Source organism: Scardinius erythrophthalmus, assembly GCF_964197995.2.
Source record: "Scardinius erythrophthalmus genome assembly, chromosome: 16".
Classification (NCBI taxonomy): domain Eukaryota; kingdom Metazoa; phylum Chordata; class Actinopteri; order Cypriniformes; family Leuciscidae; genus Scardinius; species Scardinius erythrophthalmus.
The window spans coordinates 23,009,541-23,035,831 of record NC_138236.1 but is presented as its reverse complement, the minus strand read 5'-3'; the positions used below and the strand labels follow the sequence as shown (position 1 = coordinate 23,035,831).

Genomic DNA, 26,291 nt, shown 5'->3' with positions numbered 1-26,291 from the left:
GTGGTGATTTGAGTGAACTCTGATTACTGAAATGTGATCTGGTCAGAAACGCCCTCTGACTGATTTTCATGATGCAAAACAGGGTTTCTCGGAAAACATGCAGCCATATTTGGCTGTTGTTTGTCAGACAGAGTTCACGACATTTCTTTTCTAGTGAAAACCATGTAAAAGCAAATAAAATAACTTTTTAATACATTAAAATCAATGATTATCACGAATACGTAAAAAACAACAGAAACATAATTATGTACATGCCTCCAGGGCCTGTCAGGAACATTTCCATGATTGATGCTGTGAGAGGTTATATAGCATTAGAAGCTCTTTTCTACAAGCTTATACAATTTTTGTAGCATCATGTTGTTCTGATCATGACATCCTGCTGCAGGTTTACCTTCAACATTTCTGGCTGAAAATTCTTCTGTTCATCTTTTAGAAGATTTCTCCACAACCCAATCAATCACCTGTGGATGAGAAAAGTGTGTGCGTGGAAATCTATGACATTATAGCAATTTTGAAGGCATCTTACAAAATCAAATCACTCAAAATAAAATAAAATAACAGTTGTAAACTGTCATGTTCAACAACTCAGGTGTGCCAGGCATCTCAAACTGAAGTGTGTGCTTTACCTGTTTGACATTGTTACTGGCTGCTTTCTTCATTTCCTCGTGAAGGCCACGTGAGGTTTTCAGATCCTGTTGCAAAACAAACAGGTTGCTGAGGCATAACGGCTTAACGAAGAACACTGTGGAAGCTAAGCTTTGCTAATGATTTATTTCATTTATGCATGCATGCGCCGTTCAAAATTCAAGTCAGTGAGATTTTTGTTTGAAAGAAAATACTTTAATTCAAGTATGCATTAAATGAATCAAAAGTAACAGTAAAGAAAGACATTTACATGGTTACAAAAATGACCTATTTCTAATAAATTATTTTCTTTCCATTCATCGTAGAATCCTGAAAAGAAAGTATATCAAGGTTTCCACAAAAATATTAAGAACCTTTTTCAACATTAAGTGTTTCTGATGTCTCACCAAATCAGCATATTATAATGATTTCTGAAGGATCATTTAACACTGAAGACATAGAATAAATTGCATTCTAAAATATATTTAAATAGGTATTCATATAAAGCTCCCTCATTCTACTAAGAACATTTACTGAAACAAAAGTCAAAAATGGATTGTTTAAAAACTTTTGATTATAACAGTCACAACCATGAGCACTTATAGCCACTGATGTGATGTTTACACAGTACATCAATGTCTATTCAGTTTTCAGCGATTTGACCTGTCCTGATGAACAACACTAAGACGCTAATAAGTGCAGGTTAGCCTATCATAAAGGCCATTGTTATACTAAGGTCTTAAAGGTACAGTAGCAAGCCAGCCTGTATAAATTGAGCAAATTTTGAATGATTTTTGTGCACGAAAAAACCTTGAATAACTCCAGGGAATAATAGTCAAGTGCTATAAAACAGATTTTTTTTTTCCCCCATACCAAATGCTTTAGGAACAAAGCGAATTGAAACAAGTTTTTCTTGAACTAAGTTTTTGCTCCCCTGTCATGGATAAATGATGTAGATAACATCAATCGGCAGCGTTTACACAGCATATTTTGAGAGCTTCAAAGATGTCCTAAAGGCAGGACAGCAGGGTGCGAGGGGGGAAGAGGCAGCGATTCGTACCCACCTTCAGATAAAACTTTGATATGTCAAACAGTCTTTGACTGCAGGCTTCAAAGCACTTGTGCTCGCTGCTGATCCCGTGTTTATCGAGCGTCTTAGCAACCACCTCCCTCAGCATCTGAAGCAGAAACACCGGATGAGAACGATGCACAATCACGTATCTATAGCACTCACAGACCTCACATAAAGCCCTGACATTTGCTGATGACTGTAGTAGTGAATTCACTGAATAAGAAGGTTTAAGGTTTTAAATGGGTTGAGAGCTATTTTGGTTTATCACTTGGCTCTCTGGAATACTTGATTCTAACTGGTCAAACTGCAGCATTTAGTGGGCAGATATTTTGGTATAATGATCCTTAAACTGCATATTTCACCATTGCCCCTGCCCTGGCAACCAATTTCCTACATACAGTGAGGAAAATAAGTATTTGAACACCCTGCTATTTTGCAAGTTCTCCCACTTGGAAATCATGGAGGGGTCTGAAATTGTCATCGTAGGTGCATGTCCACTGTGAGAGACATAATCTAAAAAAAAAAAATCCAGAAATCACAATGTATGATTTTTTAACTATTTATTTGTATGATACAGTTGCAAATAAGTATTTGAACACCTGAGAAAATCAATGTTAATATTTGGTACAGTAGCCTTTGTTTGCAATTACAGAGGTCAAACGTTTCCTGTAGTTTTTCAGTAGGTTTGCACACACTGCAGGAGGGATTTTGGCCCACTCCTCCACACAGATCTTCTCTAGATCAGTCAGGTTTCTGGGCTGTCGCTGAGAAACACGGAGTTTGAGCTCCCTCCAAAGATTCTCTATTGGGTTTAGGTCTGGAGACTGGCTAGGCCATGCCAGAACCTTGATATGCTTCTTACAGAGCCACTCCTTGGTTATCCTGGCTGTGTGCTTCGGGTCATTGTCATGTTGGAAGACCCAGCCTCGACCCATCTTCAATGCTCTAACTGAGGGAAGGAGGTTGTTCCCCAAAATCTCGCAATACATGGCCCCGGTCATCCTCTCCTTAATACAGTGCAGTCGCCCTGTCCCATGTGCAGAAAAACACCCCCAAAGCATGATGCTACCACCCCCATGCTTCACAGTAGGGATGGTGCTCTTGGGATGGTACACATCATTCTTTTTCCTCCAAACACGTTTCGTGGAATTATGACCAAAAAGTTCTATTTTGGTCTCATCTGACCACATGACTTTCTCCCATGACTCCTCTGGATCATCCAAATGGTCTTTGGCAAACTTAATATGGGCCTTGACATGTGCTGGTTTAAGCAGGGGAACCTTCCGTGCCATGCATGATTTCAAACCATGACGTCTTAGTGTATTACCAACAGTAACCTTGGAAACGGTGGTCCCAGCTCCTCACGTGTAGTTCTGGGCTGATTTCTCACCTTTCTTAGGATCATTGAGACCCCACGAGGTGAGATCTTGCATGGAGCCCCAGTCCGAGGGAGATTGACAGTCATGTTTAGCTTCTTCCATTTTCTAATGATTGCTCCAACAGTGGATCTTTTTTCACCAAGCTGCTTGGCAATTTCCCCGTAGCCCTTTCCAGCCTTGTGGAGGTGTACAATTTTGTCTCTAGTGTTTTTGGACAGCTCTTTGGTCTTGGCCATGTTAGTAGTTGGATTCTTACTGATTGTATGGGGTGGACAGGTGTCTTTATGCAGCTAACGACCTCAAATAGGTGCATCTAATTTAGGATAATAAATGGAGTGGAGGTGGACATTTTAAAGGCAGACTAACAGGTCTTTGAGGGTCAGAATTCTAGCTGATAGACAGGTGTTCAAATACTTATTTGCAGCTGTATTATACAAATAAATAGTTAAAAAATCATATATTGTGATTTCTGGATTTTTTTTTTTAGATTATGTCTCTCACAGTGGACATGCAACTACGATGATAATTTCAGACCCCTCCATGATTTCCAAGTGGGAGAACTTGCAAAATAGCAGGGTGTTCAAATACTTATTTTCCTCACTGTAGCTGTACTAGTTTTATGTCTCTCTTAGCACCTGAATCAGTGACGTGCGGTGATGTCTTAAAGAGGCTAGGCACTGAGTTATGAAATATTACCTGATTTATTGTTTAAAGGCTAATAATACCAGTAAACATTACGCACAAGCGCGGCATATCAAGAAATGTACAAATCAGGATGTATATCGCGTGTATTCTCTCTCTCTCTCTCTCTCTCTCTCTCTCTCTCTCTCTCACACACACACACACACACACACGCACGTCGCACACACACAAGAGCGGCACAGGCACACACCGCGAGTAACAGTAGTTTATGTCCACTCCACTTCAGCATTAGAATGCAACCATTAATCCTTATTGTTGCACAGCGGCCAAAAGTAAAAGTAAAATCACACACCGCTCAATTGAATATGAAGTCAAATGGCTTGCATTAATTCAACCATATTTATCAATTCAATATTAAGCCCAAAATAGTTTTTGACTCACCAATCGGTAGATTATTTGTAGCCTACATCAAATTCATCCGCCGCCATTTCCTCATGAAGACGTCGATCACAGCTTTGTAAAACTCATCTTTACGGGCCTTCAGTTTGCACGGTCTCTGGCTCTCAATTTAAAACATTTAACTCTCTGATGACAGCCTTTTAACTCTGGTGCTGTCATTTTGGCTTTGAATTTGCCGCAGGGATTAGGCATGTAGGCTATCTGTGGTGTGTAACGTTAATCACGTTAGCTGCGCAAATGTCCAGTAATATCTTGATTTTAATTGGTCCATGTCTGATATGTTACGGAGATGTTACGGGCATACCATATTTACGTCCAAAGGCACAGCAGAGATGTGCTTTTTGACGTACATGTTAAAGAATACAGGATCGAAGTGCGCATGCGCAACATGGGTTTTTCGCTTGCCGTCTGCAATGAATGGACAGTAAAAGCACTGCTTATTCTACGATTTGTTTTTTATTTGATTATGCGTAACTGCTACATTTGTCATCATAACGTCTAAATAATTGGAATAACACACATATTGCATATATAAATCACAAGAATAAACAGTAAAAATACAAATACAAGTTTATTATTTAATAAACCATTTTATTTTTGAATTTTGGCAGGGTAGGCAGTGCCTAGTTTGCCTACCCAGACCGCACGTCACTGACCTGAATCAATATTTCATGCCCACATATTTATTTGTTAAATTGTAAGGTTATAAGCAGGATAATGCACAGTCAGTCAGTCAGTCATTATTGGAGATTGTTCATTTATTGATAGAGATTGACTCTATTCATTTAGAGCAGGGCTATTCAATTGGCGGCCCGCGGGCCACATGCGGCCCGCCAATCATCTCCATGCGGCCCGACGGCACCAACCTCCCTCCTCCTCTTTTCGCTCCGATTGACCTGAGAAACGTTTTACGTGTGAATATTTCAGCAGTTATTATATGTGTCCCGAATTTATGTCGACTGAACCAGCGATAGGCTACCAATCATTCGTGAATGAATCATTCTTTTGGTTCGATTCTTTCTAAACGCGCTTGCATAACGGTCTAAAACTATTCGGATTCATTCGGACCGCTCCGTCACTGAATCATCTGAAGCGGTTTCTCGTTCAGTATGTTACAACAAATAGCGATGTTTTCAGTTGTTTCACTAGTTGTTTAAACACGGCCCAGCGCGGAGTTGCGTTTACTCCCGGTCCCGGACACACTAATATTTAAACAGCGTTGCAACAACCAGTGGAAGCGTTTCAGTTCGACAGAAACATTTCTGTTACAAACCACAAATCACTCGATGATTTAATTAGTATTCAATCGGATGAAACAGCCTCAACATTCCCAACAAGACTGATGAGGAAAGCAGGAGAAACATTGTGGCATGAACGAAATTAGAAGACTTTTAATCCCCTAATCACCCTTACAGACATTTACAACATTTACTGTAGTAATTTACCATGGTTGGGCAGAAATGTGCAATATTTATATTGAATACTATGTAGTAATAAATAAATATAGTAAATATATACTATAATATTATATAGTTTAATAGTAAATATAGTGATTTATATTGCATTAGTTTTATTAGGTAGGTAGAGGAATATATGTTTAATGCTTGTTATGAAATTATGTCAGTTTCTTTGTAAAGGTGCGTATAGTTTTTAACTTGTGTTTAGGCATTTTTTATACAGTGGGAGCCTGTGGTTAACAAGTCTCACTGTCAGAATATTTTCATTTAAGCATAACTATTATAAATAAAATAATTATTATTTCTCACCAACAGCTATAAGTTTGTATAAATAATTTATTTGTTCCAAGGAAAATAGTTGTACACAGCTGTAAATTATCAAGTTTTTATTTATTATGGTTTTATATATTTGCATACTGTTGGGTACCACATTTCCAAGTAAATACCACACTTCTTTAGGGTTACTTTAGCTTATTTATTGAAACTCTTATGTTTCAATAAATAAGATAAACCCCCAAACCAACCCACCGGCCCACCTCAACTTTTCGATTTAATAATGCGGCCCTCGAATGAAACTAATTGAATAGCCCTGATTTAGAGATTTGCTAAAAAAAATGACATTTAATAGTTATTCAATTCTTTCTTTTAAAGATAAATTTTAAGTGAGCATTAGATGACATCAAAAGGTCATCCAAATATAAAAATAAGCATGGACAATTAAATACCCAATATTGACCTATTTATAACCAATATCTAATCTAAAACTCTAACCTATCTCTAATGACCTAATCTCACATGATAAACAAAATGGTACCAATATAGTGCATACTAATGCACTGCTAATGTAGGCCTAGATTTTACCCCAAATCTCAGCAGAAAATATGAAGGTATGAAAATTCTCTTTGATCTGGTAATTAGCACTTACCCTGTTGTGTTTCTGGGAGCGGGACTCTGTCTGGGTCTGGCTGGGTTTTTGACTGGGTGCGGGGTCGGCTACAGAAGCAGAGCGTCTGGCCAGACCCGAGCTGGAGCGCGAGTGGGCCGCCTGCTGCCGTAGAGCCCCCACTGCAGGGTGAGTGCCACCTGCGCCCAGAGATTCAGAGCTCTCGGATTTACAGAACCTACGAGCGGCAGAAAGGGATTTTTAATGGGGATGAGGTGGATTGTGTAAAATATTGCTTCTCTGAGATCATCAATCCCTCAATCTCACTTTCTTGTTAACATCAAATCTTGAATCAAAATGACTTGATGTGAGGATCTACTCAAGCACTGGAGCACACACTTCTACCTCTTTTTCTTCTGGAGATCTCAGCTCTAGCACTCTCATTCTAAGCCGGTTTAATAAAAAACTCTGTTCCAGGAGCATCAGCCTTAAACATAAATTTCCTGGCTCCTGCGTTTAGCTCCCAATGATGTGACACCGCTGGGGTAATTTCAGAGCGGAGCAAAGTCTGAGATGATGATAGGCCTTAAAATTAATGTGGTCCCTGGAGTTCAGTGGGTCAGCATTTAGAAAAAGTCAATAACCTCATGTCCTGACAACACATCATCTAATGCACGCTGGGCTTCTGCGGTGACAAAGAAGGCCAAACATTAGACGTTTGATCACTGCCATATTTGAAGCACATTTAGAGAGGTCCTTTGTGATTTAAACTAAAAATGCTGGAAAAGATGAGACTTTGACATTCATTACAGCGCTGCTCAGTGATTTTCATTCATTGCTCATTTCACACTTTGACAAAGCCATCAAGCGACAGTCTATATTCAATTTCGTTGTGAGTGACGTATGATGCAGTCAAATGCATGTAAAGTGGTGGGACAGGGGGCAGAGGAAGGCAATGATGAGAGCTGGGAGAACTAGAATGAGCCACACAGGAGAATCAATATCTGACGTCTTCAGAAAATTAAAGTAACTAGAGAAACATTATTTTGACTGTCTAAATGAATGGCATACTGGTGTGAAGTGGTGTGTAACGATGGCTTGACTTATGTAAAGATCGACAAATGTGTACATGTGGACAAACAAATATATATATATATATATACCCCACATGTACACGATTATCACAATATCTATAGAAAAAAAAAACATAAATTTGCCTATCATTAGATGTCCTGCATCAGAAATGAGGGTGTTTCAAGGACAGGCTGTTTTAATGATATTCTGTTTGTCGATCTTTACAAAAGTCAAGTCATCATTACACACCAGTGTGCCATTCATTTAGACAGTCAAAATAGTTCTAGTTACTCTAATTTTCTGAAGACGTCAGATATTGATTCTCCTGTGTGGCTCATTCTAGTTCTCCCAGCTCTCATCGTTGCCTTCCTCTGCCCCCTGTCCCACCACTTTACATGCATTTGACTGCATCATGTGTCAACTTAAAGCGAAATTGAATATAGACTGTCGCTTGATGGCTTTGTCAAAGTGTGAAATGAGCAATGAATGAAAATTACTGAGCAGCGCTGTAATGAATGTCAACGTTTCATCCTTTCCAGCATATTTAGTTTAAATCATATAATTAAATAAATATGTATAATAAATAAATATAAATAAATAAATATATATATATATATATATATATATATATATATATATATATATATATATATATATATATATATATATATATATATATATATATATATATATATATATATATATATATATATATATATATATATATATATATATATATATATAAAAAAAAGGCAAACTACAGCTACAGGTTTTATATTACAATGCAACAAAGCATAGAAAAAATAAAGCTGCAAGCAGCAATTAGTTGGGTTCAAGCGTTTTAAGACCTTTATGCCCTCTATGCTGTGACCCGAAATGTAGGGCTCCATGATGGAGAATACGCTAAAACACACACATAAATGAAAGGGTTCAACAAAACTACTTAACACACACTATATCATGCACATGCACACACATTTTGTTGTAGATATAGGTATTTTAATGATAGGTAGCAAAATGCTTACTGCAAGTCTCCTCTGTATTAGGCCTACATCATTTTCAGGTTTCACATTAATCATAAAACTTTATCAATTGTCAAACCTGATGCCAAAGGAAAAATTAAGTGATAAATATTGACAAAATGTGATTCTGTGAATGTCTAAAAATGAATGCAAAAGCAAAACCTGTTAAAAGAACAATATTAGTGAGTAGAATGACAAAATTAACATAGCCAGTTATGTGGCAGCAGAGGACAACTCATTGGCTCACTTTCATTTTAAAAGTGCTTACCACCAGTAATCTCTACTACTAAAGTAAGACACATTCTCCATGTTAACTTCATTAAGCAGGCTTACACGCACGCACGCACGCACGCACGCACACACACACAAAAATGTTTTCACTTTTATTGGGATATATAATTCTGAAAATCTTTTAATATCTGTAAGCATTTCACATGTTTTTTTTGTAAAGTAATTATATAAACATAAAATACAAGCGCACCATACATTTAAATGTTAAAAAATGTTTTTAAGCATTTATTTTTCTGTATCTGCTAAACGGTTTAATAGATAAGTATTCGTTTGAAAACTTTTTGCCATGAGGGTGTCGAGATGCATGTCAAGTTTCGAGAATATCGGACAAATGGCCAACGGGGAGTTTGAAAAAGTTGTTTTATCAAATCTCAAACATTTAACGAATGATTTGTTTGACAGCAGTGGTTCTTGAAGAAAAGTCATTAAGAAAAAGGAGATTCAAAATATGATATGAATATTGTGCATTTGTGTGATATATAGGGTGTAAAACGTGATAGTTCCACCCGGTGGCCGCTTTCTTTTAAACTTTGCACAGACCTCTAGGGACACGAGTCAAACAGGCCCAGCGAGTTTTATTTCGATCGGCCTCTATTAACCTGGTCTAATAGGTGCTCAAACTTAATTGGCCAATGGCAGCCATGTTTTTCACAATAAACGAATGTCCTCATAAATCATCATGGCAACTTGGACAAAGACACTGCATGCCAATTTTCAAGCCAATTGGACTAAAAGTTGCATAGTTATAGCTGTTTTTGTTTTTTTCATATTATAGCACCACCAAGTGGTGAATTGCCACAGATTTTTTGTGTGACCAGTGACCACAGAATGAGCTTGTACATGAGTCAAACGAGTTTGGTGAAAATATCTCACTGCATTCAAGAGTTATAGCCATTTTAGCGAAAGTGGCCCTGCCTACTTCGAACATTTTGAATCAATCACCAATCAAAATTCTTTTGACAACTTTTTACCATGAGGGTCTCTAGATGATGCAATCTTCTAAAATGAACAAAAAACAAAACAAAACAAAAATGAACCTCGTTGGTTCTGCGACGTCAAGCGAACACGCTTGAGCTTCCGTTTACCATATCTGATGTGTGCGTTGATGAATGTCTATATGTGAATATATGTAAATTCAATCTGTTTATCATTTTCTCTTCTGAAAATGTTAACTAAACCGCTCAATTCATATGGATTAGTTTTACATTCTCTTTATGAACTTTTTGAAGCATCAAAGTGGTAGTTGCTTAGACTGTCAATGGAGGGACAGAAATCTCTAAAATGTCATTAAAATATCGTAATTTGTGCTTCAAAGATGAACGAAAGTCTTACGGGTTTGGAATGACATGAGGGTGAGTAAATGATGACAGAATTTTCTAAATTTAAAAAGGAAATGTTACCTGATGCAAAAAATATATATAAAAGGAAGACCACTCATACATGACAAAAAGACATGAGATGACCCTTCACCATTATTATGCATACAGTGTTCTAACCTCTTGTGTTGCTGGAGGTCTGATTCGCGGGAGCGGCGTTTGAGGCGGGACGGCTCGCTGTGCAGAGTTTCACCGTCAGGTACACTGCCCGGTTCAGACAGCACAGCTGGGGAGGGTGCAGGGCTGAGGGTGAATGGCACAGGGCAGGGCTCCTTACAGCATGTACTCTGAGTCTCATATCTTATTAGACGAGACTGCAGCTTCACAAAGCCACGGTCTCGCTCAAGACCCTTACACTCATCCAGACAGAACCTGAAACACAACCAGAGAATACTTGAGAAGATGGAGGAGAAAATAAGGAGGATATATTTTATATCGGATCGGTTTTTATGTAGACGCGCACACACACATGCACGCTTACTCTATTCCGTGGTAGTGAGATCTGGCGGCCTTTGAGAACGGGAGCGTAGTAACCTTTCTAGGTGTGAGGTCAGGAGACAACTGAAATGCATGTTCGCTGCACAAACAACAAAAACACAAACCACATTCAGAGACATTCAGTTCAGGAATTTAAATACATAGGAACATTTCTAGAGATTGTGTGATTGAGATTGCCAGTTATGTGGGAAACCTTCACAATCTATTAAAAAAAAAATAAAAAAAAATAATAAGACTTCATTATCTTTGGTATTGTGGTCTAGTACATAACCTCCGTTCCAAACGCATGACATTTTTTTTTTAAATACAATTTAAAACATGCATAAAATTATTTATTTATTTACTATTTAACTGTTGTATTTAACTACACTTTAAAGCATGAATTAAACAGTTTTAAGTAATGTCTATTGATTTGTCCATATAAATTCTGATTTATTTATTTAGTTTTTTTGTGTTTGAATTATTTCATAACTTATTACAATACAAGTGTCACTGCTTGTTTGATGAGAGAGAGAGAGAGAGAGAGAGAGAGAGAGAGAGAGAGAGAGAGAGAGAGAGAGAGAGAGAGAGAGAGAGAGAGAGAGAGAGAGAGAGAGAGAGAGAGAGAGAGAGAGAGAGAGAGAGAGAGAGAGAGAGAGTGAGTGTGTATATACAGCATTTGCTGAAAATCTTCCCTTCTGTAGATCTTTAATATGGATTTATATATATATGGAGGGCTGGATTTATTGTTGCATATGGGTCTGTTCCTCACACAATGCTATATGTAATACTGTATAGTGCCCAATTTTTCTAAACTTTTACACTGCTTTTTTTGTTGTTGTCATTTTGGAACTTGAAAGGCCACATTCATTTTTAATATATGGAAAGGGGTGGACAGAATATTCTTTAAATATTCACGTACTGTGTTCCACAGAAGAAAGTCGTGGGTTGAAACCGTAAGAGTGAGTAAATAAAATACTTTCATTTTTGGGTGAACTTTCCCTTCAAGAGCAGTGCAAGCTGAAAATAAAGAAACTTGAATGATGTTTTAAAACTTTCCACAATGCGCACACATGCTCCCTGCTTGTTTTGATGGACATAAATTGCAGTTTTAATAAGCTAGGGGGGAAAAGTCATTAAGAGATATCATGTCAGAAACTGTGTGTATGACCAACCCTCTAAGCACTGGCAGTGGCTGTAGCTCTCCGCTAGGCAGTCCATCAGCAGTGAAGTGTTTGAGCAATTCTCTGGCATCCAGCAGTGTAGAACTTCCCCTCTGGCTATCTTTAGGCCCCATCAGACTCTCAGAGGAACCACTACTGAACAGTCTGCACCTGTGGACGACACTGAAATGTATTCATCCAACTAAACACAAATGTACTTTTCCAACCACTGAACAAACGCACAAGCTATTTCCTCATCCGATACATTGTTTTGAGATTCAATAAGCCCTCAACAGAGACAATAAGCCAGGGCTCCAGAAATGATAACGTAGTGAACAAACATTATTCTGAGTTTTCATTTAATGTGATATGGTACAAGACAAGATGATATGGTTTACCTGGACCTTTGTCGGACTCTCAGTATGTTCTCGTAGTTTTGCAGGACGCTCCTCTCAGGCCATTCTGTGTGAGAAGATTGTTTCACATCTTTGGAAGAACATGTAATGGATAGAAAGAGCAACAAGTGAAGTAAATAAAAGTTAATGTCGTTAACTTTCATTATTTTAATCTTAAAAAGAACACTGTGTTAAACCAAGTATGCAAATAATATAAGGGCCTCCTATATCTTTTGACATCAAAGGCACAAAGGTGTCTCAAATTAAACTCTGTGATATTTTGCTGCATATTTACCTGCTGTTGATATTTGGTTTACATGTGCACTGTGCAGTCACATTAACAAAAATCACAGGCAAAAAAAAGGTCCATTGTCTATTGTCAATAGTGTAGAGCAGGGTTCCTCAAATCTGGCCATGGAGGGCAGCTGCCCTGCAGAGTTTAGCTCAAACCCTGATCAAACTCACCTACCTGTAACTCTGTAGACCTTGACTAGCTTGTTCAGGTACCTTTAAAGGGATAATTCACCCAAAAATGATAATTCTGTCATCATTTACTATCCCTCAAGTTGTTCCAAACCTGTATGATTTCCTTTCTTCTGCTAAACACAAAAGAAGATATTTTAAAGAAGGTTGGTAATTAAACAGTTGCTGGTCCCCATTGACATCCATAGTATTTTTTTTCCTACTATGGAAGTCAATGGGGTCCATCAGTCGTTTGGTTACCGACTTTCTTCAAAATATCTGAATATATCAGAAGAAAGAAAGTCATACAGGTTTGGAACAACTTGAAGGAGAGTAAATGATGACAGAATTTTCATTTTTGGGTGAACAATCCCTTAAATCAGGGTCGGAGCACAGCTCACACAGAATTCTCAAACCAAGCAGCGCAGGCAAATATTTCGCCCTTGAAAATATTTCCAATTGCATGGATTCATATTGAAATTACTGGATTTCACTTGCGACAATTTTGCTGAACAAATGTGATGCGAGTGCGACACACCTTTAGTCAGTCACACTTCTTTCGTTTACCCAATAAAAAAGCATTTTTGTCCAGTTTAGCCTGTGGCATGTAAATCATTTAAAAATAAAATTAAAAATAATGCAGTCAATAATAATTTTAGGATGTTTAGCTTTTACGCATTTTGTTAACTTTTGAACAATGAACAAATGTTTGATGTAATATAAAATCTGGGTAATGAAAACCTGTCAACAAGCACTGGTCTGTATTGGAGTTTTATGTATTAAATATTAAATATGATTAATTTACAATATTATACATCATACCAATCACTGTTCACAATATAACAAATATTTTTCCACCATGGTCCATAAAAATGATTATAAATCATGCATCCCTAAAGTAAACTGCTGTGTATGAAAGTACCCCTCACCACTTTTATTAGAAGATGTGTTTAGGTTGTGTTTCGAGGCTCTGGGCAGTGTGGCGTCGTGCATCTGAAGGTACTGCTCTCTGGCCAGACTCAGCAAAGCCTTCAATTCATTTACAGGAATGGTGGCAGGCTTCTGGACGTCCTCTCGTCGCCCTAGCCACAGATGAGGTCCATCATTAAATGTCTCTCAGTAATCATACTAACATTCTGTCCATTCAGTCTTTCATTTTGTTGTGATAACTTACAAATCAATTACTACAATAACATTCCCACTGGAGCAACTTAAGTGCCTTATTAAAGAGTACAATTGCTTATGGTCACACATTGTGGCATCTCAAGGGTAGTTTTCACATAAACCCACTAACAAATTGTCCCATATATTTACTCTGTATGAAGGGTCTACATAGAAAAGGAGTTAGTTATTTGATACAGCCTTTGAAACTGGCTTGAATTTTTTGGCTACAAGCCTAATAACAAAGCTCTGACATACCAAAATTATTCTATCAATCACAGCCTATCATGCGTCATAAACCTATGTTAACACAGCAGGTGTCGAGATTCTGACAAAGGCTCTATTGTTTACCGCTCAAAAGAGTTCCTAATTTTCAAAAGGTGCACAGGTGAGACTGAGAATGTGTGACCAGAGGAATATGATTAGCTATGTGCTGCTCTGGGGTGACTGCAGAACAGCGTGTGAATACTTGGAGGTCCTGGTGAAAGGTTTCCGTTGCCTGGGAAACACTTACGGCAGCATTCCTTGAGGACCAGGGTCTGCACCTTGGCCAGCTTTCTCTCCCTCTGCAAGAGCTGCTCTCCCCGGATATACGGCAGGGACCGTAGCCAGTCAGCAGTGCTGCTCCCTGTGGAGAAAGAAGAGGGAATAAGAGTCTGACAACGCAGAAGATTGAGTCGAGAGAGGTGTTAATCATGTCTACAGCAAAGAACCAGGAGAGAAGCTTGTCCAAAATGTCCAATTACTGAAATGTTGCTATTCTTTCTTAGAGGATTTGTTTTGGTTATGTAAATACTCTTACATGTGTACTATTTAGAAGAGCCATTATCTATTTTCACTGTACTTTCACTATTGACACTTCTTCATGAGCTAAAATTGAAGTAAGCCATGCTAATCTTTAAAAACACAAACTTTTAAACTCATCTTTCATAACCATTCAAGTTCCCAGTAACAAGCATTTGCATGTCCACACTGGACACAAAACTGCTGTAAGGCCTGACACAATCACAGCTAATCAAAAGATATTTGATGTTTAAATGTACATTCACTGTGGGTAATGCTACTGTCACTCATCACAATCAAAAATCTTTTTATTTCTTGTTGCGTTCTGTCATACCAGATTAGGACACAGATGTTGTGGAGAACTGCAGACTGATTTATTTCAAATGGTACTTGTTCTTTAGAACAATTCAGACTACGTTTAATTAACCCCACTGAATTCACAATCTTCATATACCTTTTGCATTCCCGGGTCAGTTTTGACCAAGTGGAACTTAAGCTTATAAAACATTCATAAATTAAAACAACTTTGTATTTGATTAATAATGTCTTAGCAACATGTGAATGCGCAACTATTTAGAGCTTTTTTAAAGTTACTGTGTTATTACCATGTTATTACTTAAATTGAGATGCATATTTGAATAAATACTTATATGAAATATAAGAATTACCAGCATAAACTCTTCAATTGATTTAATGGCTTTGACTTTGTATAATGGCTATGCATTAGTGGATTACACATAGTTCTGAATTAGTGGATTAAGCACTTTTTTTCCAGAATTAAAAGCATAGTTTAAACATAAGTGTAAAAAATGGCTCAAACTAGATTTGAACACACTTTTCAAGTATAGACCTGAAAATAACATTTCCGACTTAAAAGCATGCAAATTATGTATTAGCTCATTTTTTAAACATACAATTTGTAAAGTGGTAAATTGTTGGTTAAATTGTAACACTTTTATTGGCACTCTTAGTGGAGCGGCTAAGTGCTTATGTTTGACAGAATCGTTCAGTTTATGATACAAGCGTGAAAATTGGCATGAGCAGTCTCCATGGGTCACTTGACAAGAAAATTGTCCGAGCCACTTGAAATTTCAAGATGGCGTCCATTTTTCAAGATGGAAAAATAAACCACTATATCACTTAACTGCTCCACTAAGGTGTCGGACATCTTGAAAAAGGAAAAATCTTGAAATTTCAAGTAGCTCGGACAATTTTCTTGTCAAGTGACCCATGGAGACTGCTCTTGCCAATTTTCACGCTTGTATCATAAACGGAACGATTATCTCGCTCCACTATCTAAGATGCTTAATACTTTGTTAAATTTAGATGCTTAATACCTTACCTTGTTAAATTTATGGAACCAAGACCTAAAAATTACCACCAAAAAAGCACTGATGCTATTTTAATCTGACTGGCTTGCGGCACACACACCTGAGGGGTTTCCTGGAGTGCTCATCACAATGCACTTTCTCAGAAAAGCTCCTGTATGAGCTGAACGTCCCTTTTTTGTCCAATTTTTTTTTTCTTCAAAACAACCTCTTGCCCAAAGTCTGTGGTCTTTAGTTATCAAGCCAGGTTGAATTATGGATCTGGCACAAGTTTCTGAGCTCCACAGGAGGTTCTGAGCAAACCCACGCATTCTCTGATCTCGAGAGCAGTAATTTACCCCACAAAGGTCTCCAGCGGTGGGCTTAAATACAGCCATTCTCGCTGTACCAAGAGCTTTTAAGAGTAGTAGTGAACCACAAACCACCTGATTACATGAGTTACAAATAGATGTTAATCAATGAGAAGACACGGACAGTGCAAGAATGATACTTTACATGAAATAACCATGTGTTTGAGTGTTCAAATTTCATTATACTGCAAAAAGGGAAAGTGGCAAAAAGCTTTTAGGAGGAGAAAGGCATACCAAATATGAGTTTGTTTACTTGGAAATTTGAATGGAACTAAATGCCCTCGTTTGCTCTATCAAATAAAATATGGACTTGATAGGTCTGAAGCCTTGTATACCAAACTGCAGTTTTTGACAGAAACATGGTGGTTTATTTGTGTTTATATGGAAAACAAGACAATAAATCTGTGGCTGTGTTCTTTTCAATCCAGTGTTTTCAGAAATCATCCTAATGAGAAAAAGTAATGTGTTTTACATTTATGAACATTGCAGTTCTGGTCTTAGTGGAGCATAATGTCTCCTCTGTGTCATAGTGTCGTCCAGGTGGCCTCAGCTGCTGCTGTGATAGATGAGACTGTTGTATGGGGTTTAATTTGACTCTAATAAATGCAGTTCTTGAATGCCAAGGGGTCCAACTTACTTTAGAAGAACCATATTAGTTTTCTCAATCAAGAGTACACGTTGATTTATAACTATGCTCAAAGGCGTACTATTGCATTTGTGCATATTCATTCTGACATCGGCTGTGCATTTAAAAGATTGGTGATCATACCTGAGGAAGGCGGAACTTTTTCCCTGATGAGGGCATTGAGTGTTGCCAGGGCAGCGGCTCCATTGATCTGATTGGCCGTGTGTATCATTCGAGCTGTGCAGCCTCCTGACTCCGCCCCCTGTACCAAGAAGAGGTAGTGGCCTCTCTCACCTTTTACCTCCACATTAGGCACTGGAAGGATGAAGAGTTAATAGCACACTAGCAAATACACAGGAATAAAAGTAGGCAACTGCAGCATATAAATGTCAGCATATATATATTTAACAGCGTGTGATGCGAGTGCTGGGCGGCACATTCACATGTGCATGGTACAATTATACATATTAAGATCCTTAAGAACAAAGTGTAAGGCTGTTTTTATTAAACATTGCTCATACCAGGTAAGTCCTTGGGACGTTTGGACATGAAGTCTCTCCATTTACAGGAGCTGAGCTGGGAGGCTGCTGGGAAAGTCTCAGTGCTTATCACACAGGACAGAGAAAACAAAGCTCCCACCTGCAACAGGAGACACTTCTTATCATTGTCCCCCCAGTGTTCCAGCTATGGGAAATATGTTGTTGGTTGCAAGTTATCAATATCCGACCATCAGTCTCAAAGGACTTTGACAGCTTTGGCTACATCTCAATCGGGGAGAGTATATATCTGGCCTAAAGACAATAATTGGTGATAATAGTGTTGGAGATGGCCTACCTCTCCTCGCAATGTGCACAGCTGGTCCAAGAGTAGCTTAGCTTTGACAGATTTGGAAGCCAATCCACTGTGGAAGCACGTCAAGGTGTGAAACAATACAGAGGAAAATGACAGTGCAGTTTACAGTAAACAGTCATGAGGAACATGCCATCTCAACTGCGTGACATTGAGAGAAGCTTGGTGCAGTTAGTAAAGGGCTAATTTCTTATTATCAATTTTGAAAACGGCTGTGCTGCATGATATTTTTGTGGAAACCATGGTGCATTTTATTTCAGGGTTCTTTCATTGAAAGTTGAAAAGAACAGCAATTATCTGAAATAGAAATCTTTCGTAACATTACAAATGTCTTTACTGTCCCTTTTGATCAATTGCATCCTTTCTGAATAAATTATATATACTGTAAGTATACTAAGCCCTTACATATGAAAGGTTAACAATTAATAAAGATTTTATTTAAAGATGAATAAAGATTGCATAATGTGAAACAGATTATTACGCATCATTCATTTTTCAAATTATTTTCAATAAAGCATTCATTGGAATAAATCATGCAGTACCATATACAGGAACCACCTCTAATAAATAAATATCATTGGTTATTTAAACAGAGAGGCAAATTAATGACGTATTTTTCAGATGCATTTTTTAGATAAATGATATTCATTCTGATTAGTTCATTTTCGCATACGAGAATACTTTAGGTATTCCCTATATATATATATGATTTGTGTATTCATATATATATATATAACATTTATTTTTTTTTTTTTCAGTTAGAGATGTGTATTGGTAAGAGATACTTTTAAGGAGTGTCAGCCATCTTTGCATCCTCCAACTGACTGCAAGGCTTATGGATAAAATGCACTAAAATTGACACTTTTGGAGCCTTTGGTCTTTTGGGAAAGATACAGTTCAAACTCTGTGCTGGAATGGAGGAGAATCGGGAGATCTTTGACTCTGACCAGCTGAATCAGTTCCAACAAAGGCTGGTAACACTGAAATACCTAAAACACACAAAAACCAGAAATGCAACTTAGAGTTGTAAAATATTTATGTTCAGAGAGAAATTATAATTTTGTGTCTTTGGAAGCTGCAGCAGAGTCACAGTTTTTAAAAAAGAAATGAATGAATAAAAAAACATTATACACCGGCATGTGCTAGGGATTGTAGATTGTCAGATCAGTAATGCATTATTCAAAACAAAGGAAAAGCAGAAAGAAAGGAAAAAAATATTAGATGACCAAGCAGTTTCAACCAAGCAAAGGGTTGTGTGACCAACAGATTAAAGTGTTACTGGCTGTGACAGCAGCTGGCAAATGAGAAGAAACAAAAACGGCTCTTTACGGTTTATTTGCCATTAGGGGAGTAACAGTTAAAGCTGTTTTGGGGCCGCTGGGTGCTTGTGCCCCTGAGTGTTGAAACAAGATCAGCTTTGTGCTCATGCAGGACTAAACCAGGGCTTTTGGGCTGGAAAATGAGAGGCTGAGAGGAGTTGGCAACATGTCTAACTCTTTATCAGCTCTTTCAGCTTCCATACAAGAGAAGCCGAGCAAAGAAAGAGAAAGTCAATCTGAAGAGATCTGCTCCATTATTCAGTAGTTCTGGGCCCCCAAAAAAGACAAGCACGACGCAACATGGTGAAATTAGTTCAAAGCTACATTTTAAGTAGTCTTAAAAATACTATTCCAAATCCCTTAAGAGTTATGAGATTAAAAGGAAAGGAAGGTGATGATAACATCATGTTAACAATTATGAGCAAGTTAAAAAGGTCTACCATGGGGGATATATTTGACATGGCCAGGACTGCTTTACGTTATTTACAATGTAGGAGCGAGGAAGAAACATTATGCATATGAAAATACAACTATTCACTTTTGATGAACAAATCATTCTGATTGCAGATGCCATTTGGTTTGATATTCTGTATATTTAAGGACAATTAAAAAGTAACTTGTGACCTTTTATATGTCCACTGCATATACTGTTACCGCGATGTCAAATTACAGAATTTGGTCATACCGCCCACCCATCAGTGGGATCATCTATTTTTCGGTTTCTGTTATAAAAAAGAAGAGGTTTAGGAAGTGTTATTTCCACCCTTCTGATTTACATTACAGTATTAATGCTTGCAGTTACTGGAACAGCTCAGTGCTGTCATCTCTCATCAGACGTACGGTTGTGGTGGCAGATGGGAGGTAATGTCTTACTCACTATGATACAGGGGAGAGCAGCATTATCACATTGATTGCGGTGCCAATAACAATAATAAAGCTCATAAGTTCTGCAGGCGCAAAATAAAAACGTTAATGGTAGTAATCATCATAGAAGCAGTGAATGTACAGCACGAGCCCTGTGTAAACAGACTGTGGGGTGCAATCGGCTCCGTTGGAGGAGCTGAAGTCCCCACTAATGCCACTGCGATTAGTCTAGAGTGGAAAACACATTACGATTACATTCCACACTCTCACTTTTATGACAGAACCAGAGTGCAAGAGATGCAGAGAGAGAGAGCAGGAAACAGCAAACATAAAACTTTAGAGTGACTCTTTCACAGGGCCACAAATGCACTGGATAATTTCAGTCATCCTGTGAAACAATCTTCACTAGGACTGTTTGATATTAAATATTAAAAGCTTCATATGAGAGCTCACTCCCATTTCCCACAGTGGAAAAACGTGTATGGGTGGTACTGACTCGAAATGTGCCACCTGTAGAGTCAAAAATGTGGTTTACAAACAGTATGTTTTATTTGTTTGACATTATTCCTTTCTATTCCCAAACTTCTTTTGCTTGTTATTCATGACATTTGATACAATATTCTTACTGATGTTTCTAAGACTTTAATAAATGTTCACAATTTTAACAACCTCAGCATAGGTCACAACAATATGCAATACATCATAGATAAACTAATGTTTTCAAAGACAAAACAGAAAAATCATGTATGTTATCAATGAACATAGTGACAACTGGGCTAATAGAGGCCCAGCACGCTGTCCCTACATTTTAGCATTGTTTGGTGGGTATAGTGGAATTATGAAATATTACGAACAAGAGTCAAGACTGGAACAGAATTCTGAATTAGTGTCAAATACAAACATTTTAAGCATTCTGAAAACACACAAAACTGAGTAATTGTATGAATCCGTTCAAATCTGGACTAAAATGAAGCTGCTCACCTCATGCTGAAGTTTATGATCAGTGTGGCATTGCGGGTCTGTGTGAGGATACAGCGCATCACTCCAGTGATTTCTCCTCATAGCTCTCAGACAGAAACCCTCAAACTTCAGCTCTGAGACAAACTAAGAATAACACAACAAAGCAATTTAGAATTAGATGAAGAGAGGCTTACAAGTGTCACTCAGAAGAGGCAATACTTCACAGCAATACTTGTCCTGTTTCTACAACACAAGAGTGACAGAAACTAATTTTTGCTCAAGCACTTTCTTGAAATTGACAAGTTCTTCACATACTTCAGTCAAAGAAAACGCAAAAACATGAGCTAATGGAGATTTTAGTTATTCTCAGAGTGTGAGCAGCCAGCAGCCACAATCCAAATGAAATGAACTGGAAATCCAAACTCAAAACCCTGAACATGAATGATCTTTGTACAGAATTAGGTTCATTTCCTGTATTAAAGTCTATAATTCACTTCAGGCTGGCCCAATAGAACCAGAGCCTCAGATATTTACTGGTCCTGATGTCTTTCCTTGACCAAAGCACACACTCTGCTGTATAGCAGCTCTCTTCCCGCTTAGAGGCAAAATTTCCCTGCTCAGAATTTCCCTGAATCAAAATGTTTTCTTTACATCGGCCACACTTACTAAGTCTTTCCATCTTTGTCTTTATAGTTTCAGAAATCAGTAGGAGTTTCTGTTCTCTCACAGACTATTTCTTGTAAGTGTTTGCCCTCTGCTGGACTGAAGGAATTTTGCAGCAGCTCTTTGGTTCTGTTCATTAAAGGTGGCCTGTGTATTTTTCTTTAGTTAAAATTTCTTCCATACCAGGATCATTTTCAGACAATTATGATAAGGTAGTTAGTAGGTAGATTTCTAAATTAAAAACAGTTATTTTAAAAGTACATATATACTTTATAGTATTTATCATATTTTGAATTAGTTTTTACTTTTATATTTTCATTTTAGTTTAAGTTTGAATAATGTTACGTGCATTTTTATTATTTTTTTATATTTCCATTTAACTTTAAATTATTTTAATAGCAGTTTTAGTTTAGTATTTTTATTACTTCACCTTCAACTCATTTTATTTCTAATCTAATCTAATATTCATATTTTATTTCAGATTTAATAAAACAATATTATTGCAATTCCATCTGATGACTAAAGTGGCACAGAAATTACACACTTCAGTTTTGACCTCATGAATCACTTCATTTTATATACAGCTTAAAACGAAAAAGAAACCTCTTCAGGGTGATACCCCACTGCGAAATCATCCCACTAATTATGTAGCTACATGCACATCATAAATTTTACATTTTATTACCTCAAATTTACTCACAATACCTGCTTGAGAAGGCTGTAATCAGTTGCAGTGGTTGTTGTCATGCAATAACAGACCACTAGATGGCACAACTGAAGAATCAGAATTGAGTATTGCAGGGAGCCATATTAATGAATGATGCATGCTGCTTCTGCACTAAGCATGGACAAGTTTGTGAAAGGACTGCTAGTGCCAGGTAAATGTAAACCAGACGATGAATCTACTTCAAAGGTCACAACTACCAAAACAACATGTCTACACTAAATGTGAGCGGCACGATAAAGGCAAATAGAATCCATTATAATTAGTGATGCTGTCTACACTGTATATGCGGCGCAACATGACAAAATTGACAGTAAACAGTTCTATTTTTTACATATTCCAAGCATTCACGCAACTGACAAAAAGGACAAATGGATTTTCAATGTTCGCTTTTTCATGTCCAGTGTGGATAGTCTCAAGACAAGGAAATATCACGAGGCATATCTCGCCTTTGGTTTCACCAGTACATTACTGGGTAATGAAGAGAGACCACAGTGTGTTGTGTGCCTCAAAATATTAGCTTCTGACAGCATGTAGCTGAACATGTTAAGACGCCACTTAGAGACTTAAAGGAGAACTTGGTAACTTTTTTAACTTAATAAAACTGTCTAGAAACCATTTGGATGGTTAAACAACCTGTTCTGGTGATATTGGTGACTTTCCTCGCTTCCCCCAGCGTTCCCAGGCGGAAAACCAACCTTGCAACTTGGGGACTACCGTCCCGGCAAGATAGAAATTGGAAGTCTCGTGAGAAGCGAGAATGAGAACGAGAACGAGCACGAAACATGAATTGCTTTACGGCAATTCGACATAAACACACACGCATGTATAATGTATTACCAGATTACCCACCTCGGTAGACATAGCTCCACACGATTCAGTTGGCTTGCTCCGATCAAAACAAACGCACATGAGCAGCGGTAGAGAGGGGGAGGAAGCCGCCGCAAGTGAGTTTTTTACAACCGTGTTGTGAAATATACACCCCCCCACAGCTGTAGGGGGAGCTCGTGGGGAAAACATGCGACAACAAAAGGAAAAATCAGCGAAGAAGTGACTAGAGTTCGCTAGAGTTGCCGAGTTCTCCTTTAACATCACAAACAGAAAGAGAAGTTGTAGTAGTATCGTATTTAGTAGGCAAAAGTTTGGGCACCACAGGACTAAGAATTTGTACAACAGTATAAAGTAGTGTTGTCAAAAATATTGATATTTCAATACATATCGATATAGCTCAGACAGTCTCAAACAGTACCAAATTTAATTATTTTGTGTGGCTTATATTGCTTAAACGGTCAAATACACACAAAATGAATGTCAAAATGCCGTCTAGGCAAGTATTCAGGCAAAAACAGTCAGTTTAGGAACGTAAACAGTTGAGAAAGAAAACATGTTGTGTAACAGTGTATTGGATCCGTGCATATGCTCTTAAAGTGACAGTAGCCTAATATTCCTTCTGCTGTCTGTCATGTTAATCATAGAGAAAAAAAGTCACTCTTTGCTCTTGACTGAATAAGTTTCAATTGTAACTTTAATTGTAAGCAATGATCTGTATTTATTTTTTACAAATAAGAATATCAAGTGTTATTTTACATTTGATTACTTTTTTTTCTGTAGTATTTCTAATCCGAATACTACTGTTAAAACCACCCTGAAAAATCTAAAGCTGTTTATTTCATTAGTTTTTTTATTCTATTGTCTTACTTTGTGCTATCGTTTGCAATATGCTAATTTGTTCTTATTGTATTACTGACTCTTTACTTGTCTTTTTTTGTAAATTTAAAGTTTCAATTAAAGCCATCCTGTTCTGTGTTAAAGCTATTGCAACAAAATTACCCAAATTATCAAAAGATTATGAGATAATCTTTATGACAGTAGATATGACAGTTTTCCCCATACGGCCCATAGTATCGAAAATGATATAGAATATTGATATTTTTCAAGATATCGTATCAAAGTTAGAAACTCCAGTATCGTGACAATACTAGTAAACTACCTTTTTCTCTCTAATGTGAAGTCCACCTCTCCAGATCTCCCTCCCATCCACACAGCTTTCAATCACTGATGGAGAACATAAGCGGGCGTCCAAGTACATGGCTGCTTTCTGCCACCTTTACAGTGCAGAAACAAGAAAAACAGAGACATTATACACAAGAAAACTCATACATATAGAGTACAGGCCTATTATTTCTAAAAGAAAACAACAGTGATGAAGAATATTACTGAAGAGTATTAGATTTTACCCTGCACTATGTTCAGTGACCATGGTCATCTGTGCAGAGTGCCACGCCCTCATGTGCTTCAAAGAGCCAATCACAGGCAACATATCCTTTAACCCCGCCTCCTCGCCAACACATAGCACAATAACATCCAGCAAAGACTTCCCTGCCATCAAGAACAAACATTACATCAATACAATAAAACTTAGTACTCTCCAAAAGCACAGCTATGGTGTAACATCATGCCAAAAATGTATAATGCCTTTATAAACCATTTAATGTTAAAAAAAAATAATACCTGGATGAGGAAGTTTGTCTGTTAATTGATGAAGTCCTTCAGCAGCCTCTTCAAAGAGTCTACCATGTTAGTCAATCATCATTGAAATAAAAAACAAAGAGATTAAAATAAGGCATCAAGGAAAGCGAATGTAGATAAACAGCTCATGATTGGTATCAAATGATTAGTGAAACATGGTTGATTCTTTGGTCCTATAAGGTTGTTTGAGAAATTATGGGGCGACAGTATCAATCAGAACTCTCACTCTGCATGGGACGGGTTCTCTGTGAGCACACTCTGTTCCTCTTGCTCCTGAAGGGCAGCTACACAACGGTCTAGGGCAGACGGCTCTGATTCCTCACTGTCACTGCGCTGGGAACACAGTTCCTCCCACTCTGAGCTGCACCACTGGAAATACACAGTAAAGAGCATGTGCGGATGATCAGATGCACTATACCAGGGGTTTTCAATCTATTAGATGCCATGGACAAACAAATATGATCATCCTTATGCAAGAGACCCCATTTTAAATGATGTATTTTAATGTATAAAGAAAACTAACTAAGAAAACTAACTTATTTAAATCCATTCATTTTTACACAACTTTTCTCTGAACATTTCCATGGATCCCCTTGCAGCCCCCTGGGGTTCCCCGGACCCCAGTTTGAAAATACTATACTACACTATACACTACTAAATTATCACTTTGTAATCTAGTTTGTCCCAACCAATGTATAAGACTTGTAATCAATCTAATGTGAAAGAGTCAAATTTGCATATGTTAATTACCTGTGTTGTACCATAACTGGCTTGAATGGCAAAGTACCATCTCTGTGGAGCAGGACTACCACTCAGAGAGCAGGCTAAATAGATTTAAACAAACACAAAGTCAAACTTCACACTAAACGGCTGAAAATTGAGTGGCAAATTAGATTATAATTAATAAACCTACCTGGAAATAGAGGAACTCGTTTTGAACTCGAGCCAGAAATACTTGTAAGGTTATCAAACACTTTTTTTGTTTCATCAACACCTACAATAAAATCAATACGTGTCAAAACAGCAACAGATAGTCAAAGCTGAGCTTTTGAAAAGGACGCAACGTTAGTTCCGATAACGTTACATTACATTATTTTATCACCATTAAAGCCTCTTACCGTTGAAAGAGCAATCTCTCTTCGGTTCTAGATTGATTAATACAACTAGCACGTATCTGTCCATAGCTGTATGCTGCTGTGTTCATGTAAGATAATGCTGACTTGTTACAGAACGAGACAGACTTCAGCACAAAAACAAATTTACGCGCGTTCACAATCAACACGGACGTTTCAAGATGACGCGCGTGCTACCACAAAATACAGTCGGTAGGAACAGATTAAAACACGCTTATAAATAACAA

At 37.6% G+C, this 26,291-nt stretch overlaps 1 protein-coding gene across 1 annotated transcript; it reads right to left on the bottom strand.

Annotated features, from left to right (window-relative positions):
• Positions 1-170: 170 nt before the first annotated feature.
• On the bottom strand, positions 171-26,258 carry mtbp (MDM2 binding protein). Its single transcript, XM_081388126.1, has 23 exons — positions 26,050-26,258; positions 25,845-25,925; positions 25,682-25,755; positions 25,158-25,300; positions 24,914-24,972; positions 24,640-24,781; positions 24,393-24,507; positions 21,037-21,159; positions 18,767-18,861; positions 17,858-17,924; positions 17,545-17,662; positions 17,168-17,338; positions 14,452-14,565; positions 13,706-13,858; positions 12,318-12,405; positions 11,932-12,090; positions 10,761-10,856; positions 10,400-10,651; positions 6,559-6,754; positions 1,689-1,802; positions 627-692; positions 392-461; positions 171-291 (listed from the first exon to the last, which is right to left on the bottom strand). The coding sequence occupies exons 1-22, from the start codon at positions 26,111-26,113 to the stop codon at positions 423-425; spliced, it is 2,529 nt and encodes an 842-aa protein (XP_081244252.1). The 5' UTR covers positions 26,114-26,258; the 3' UTR covers positions 171-291; positions 392-422.
• Positions 26,259-26,291: the final 33 nt, after the last annotated feature.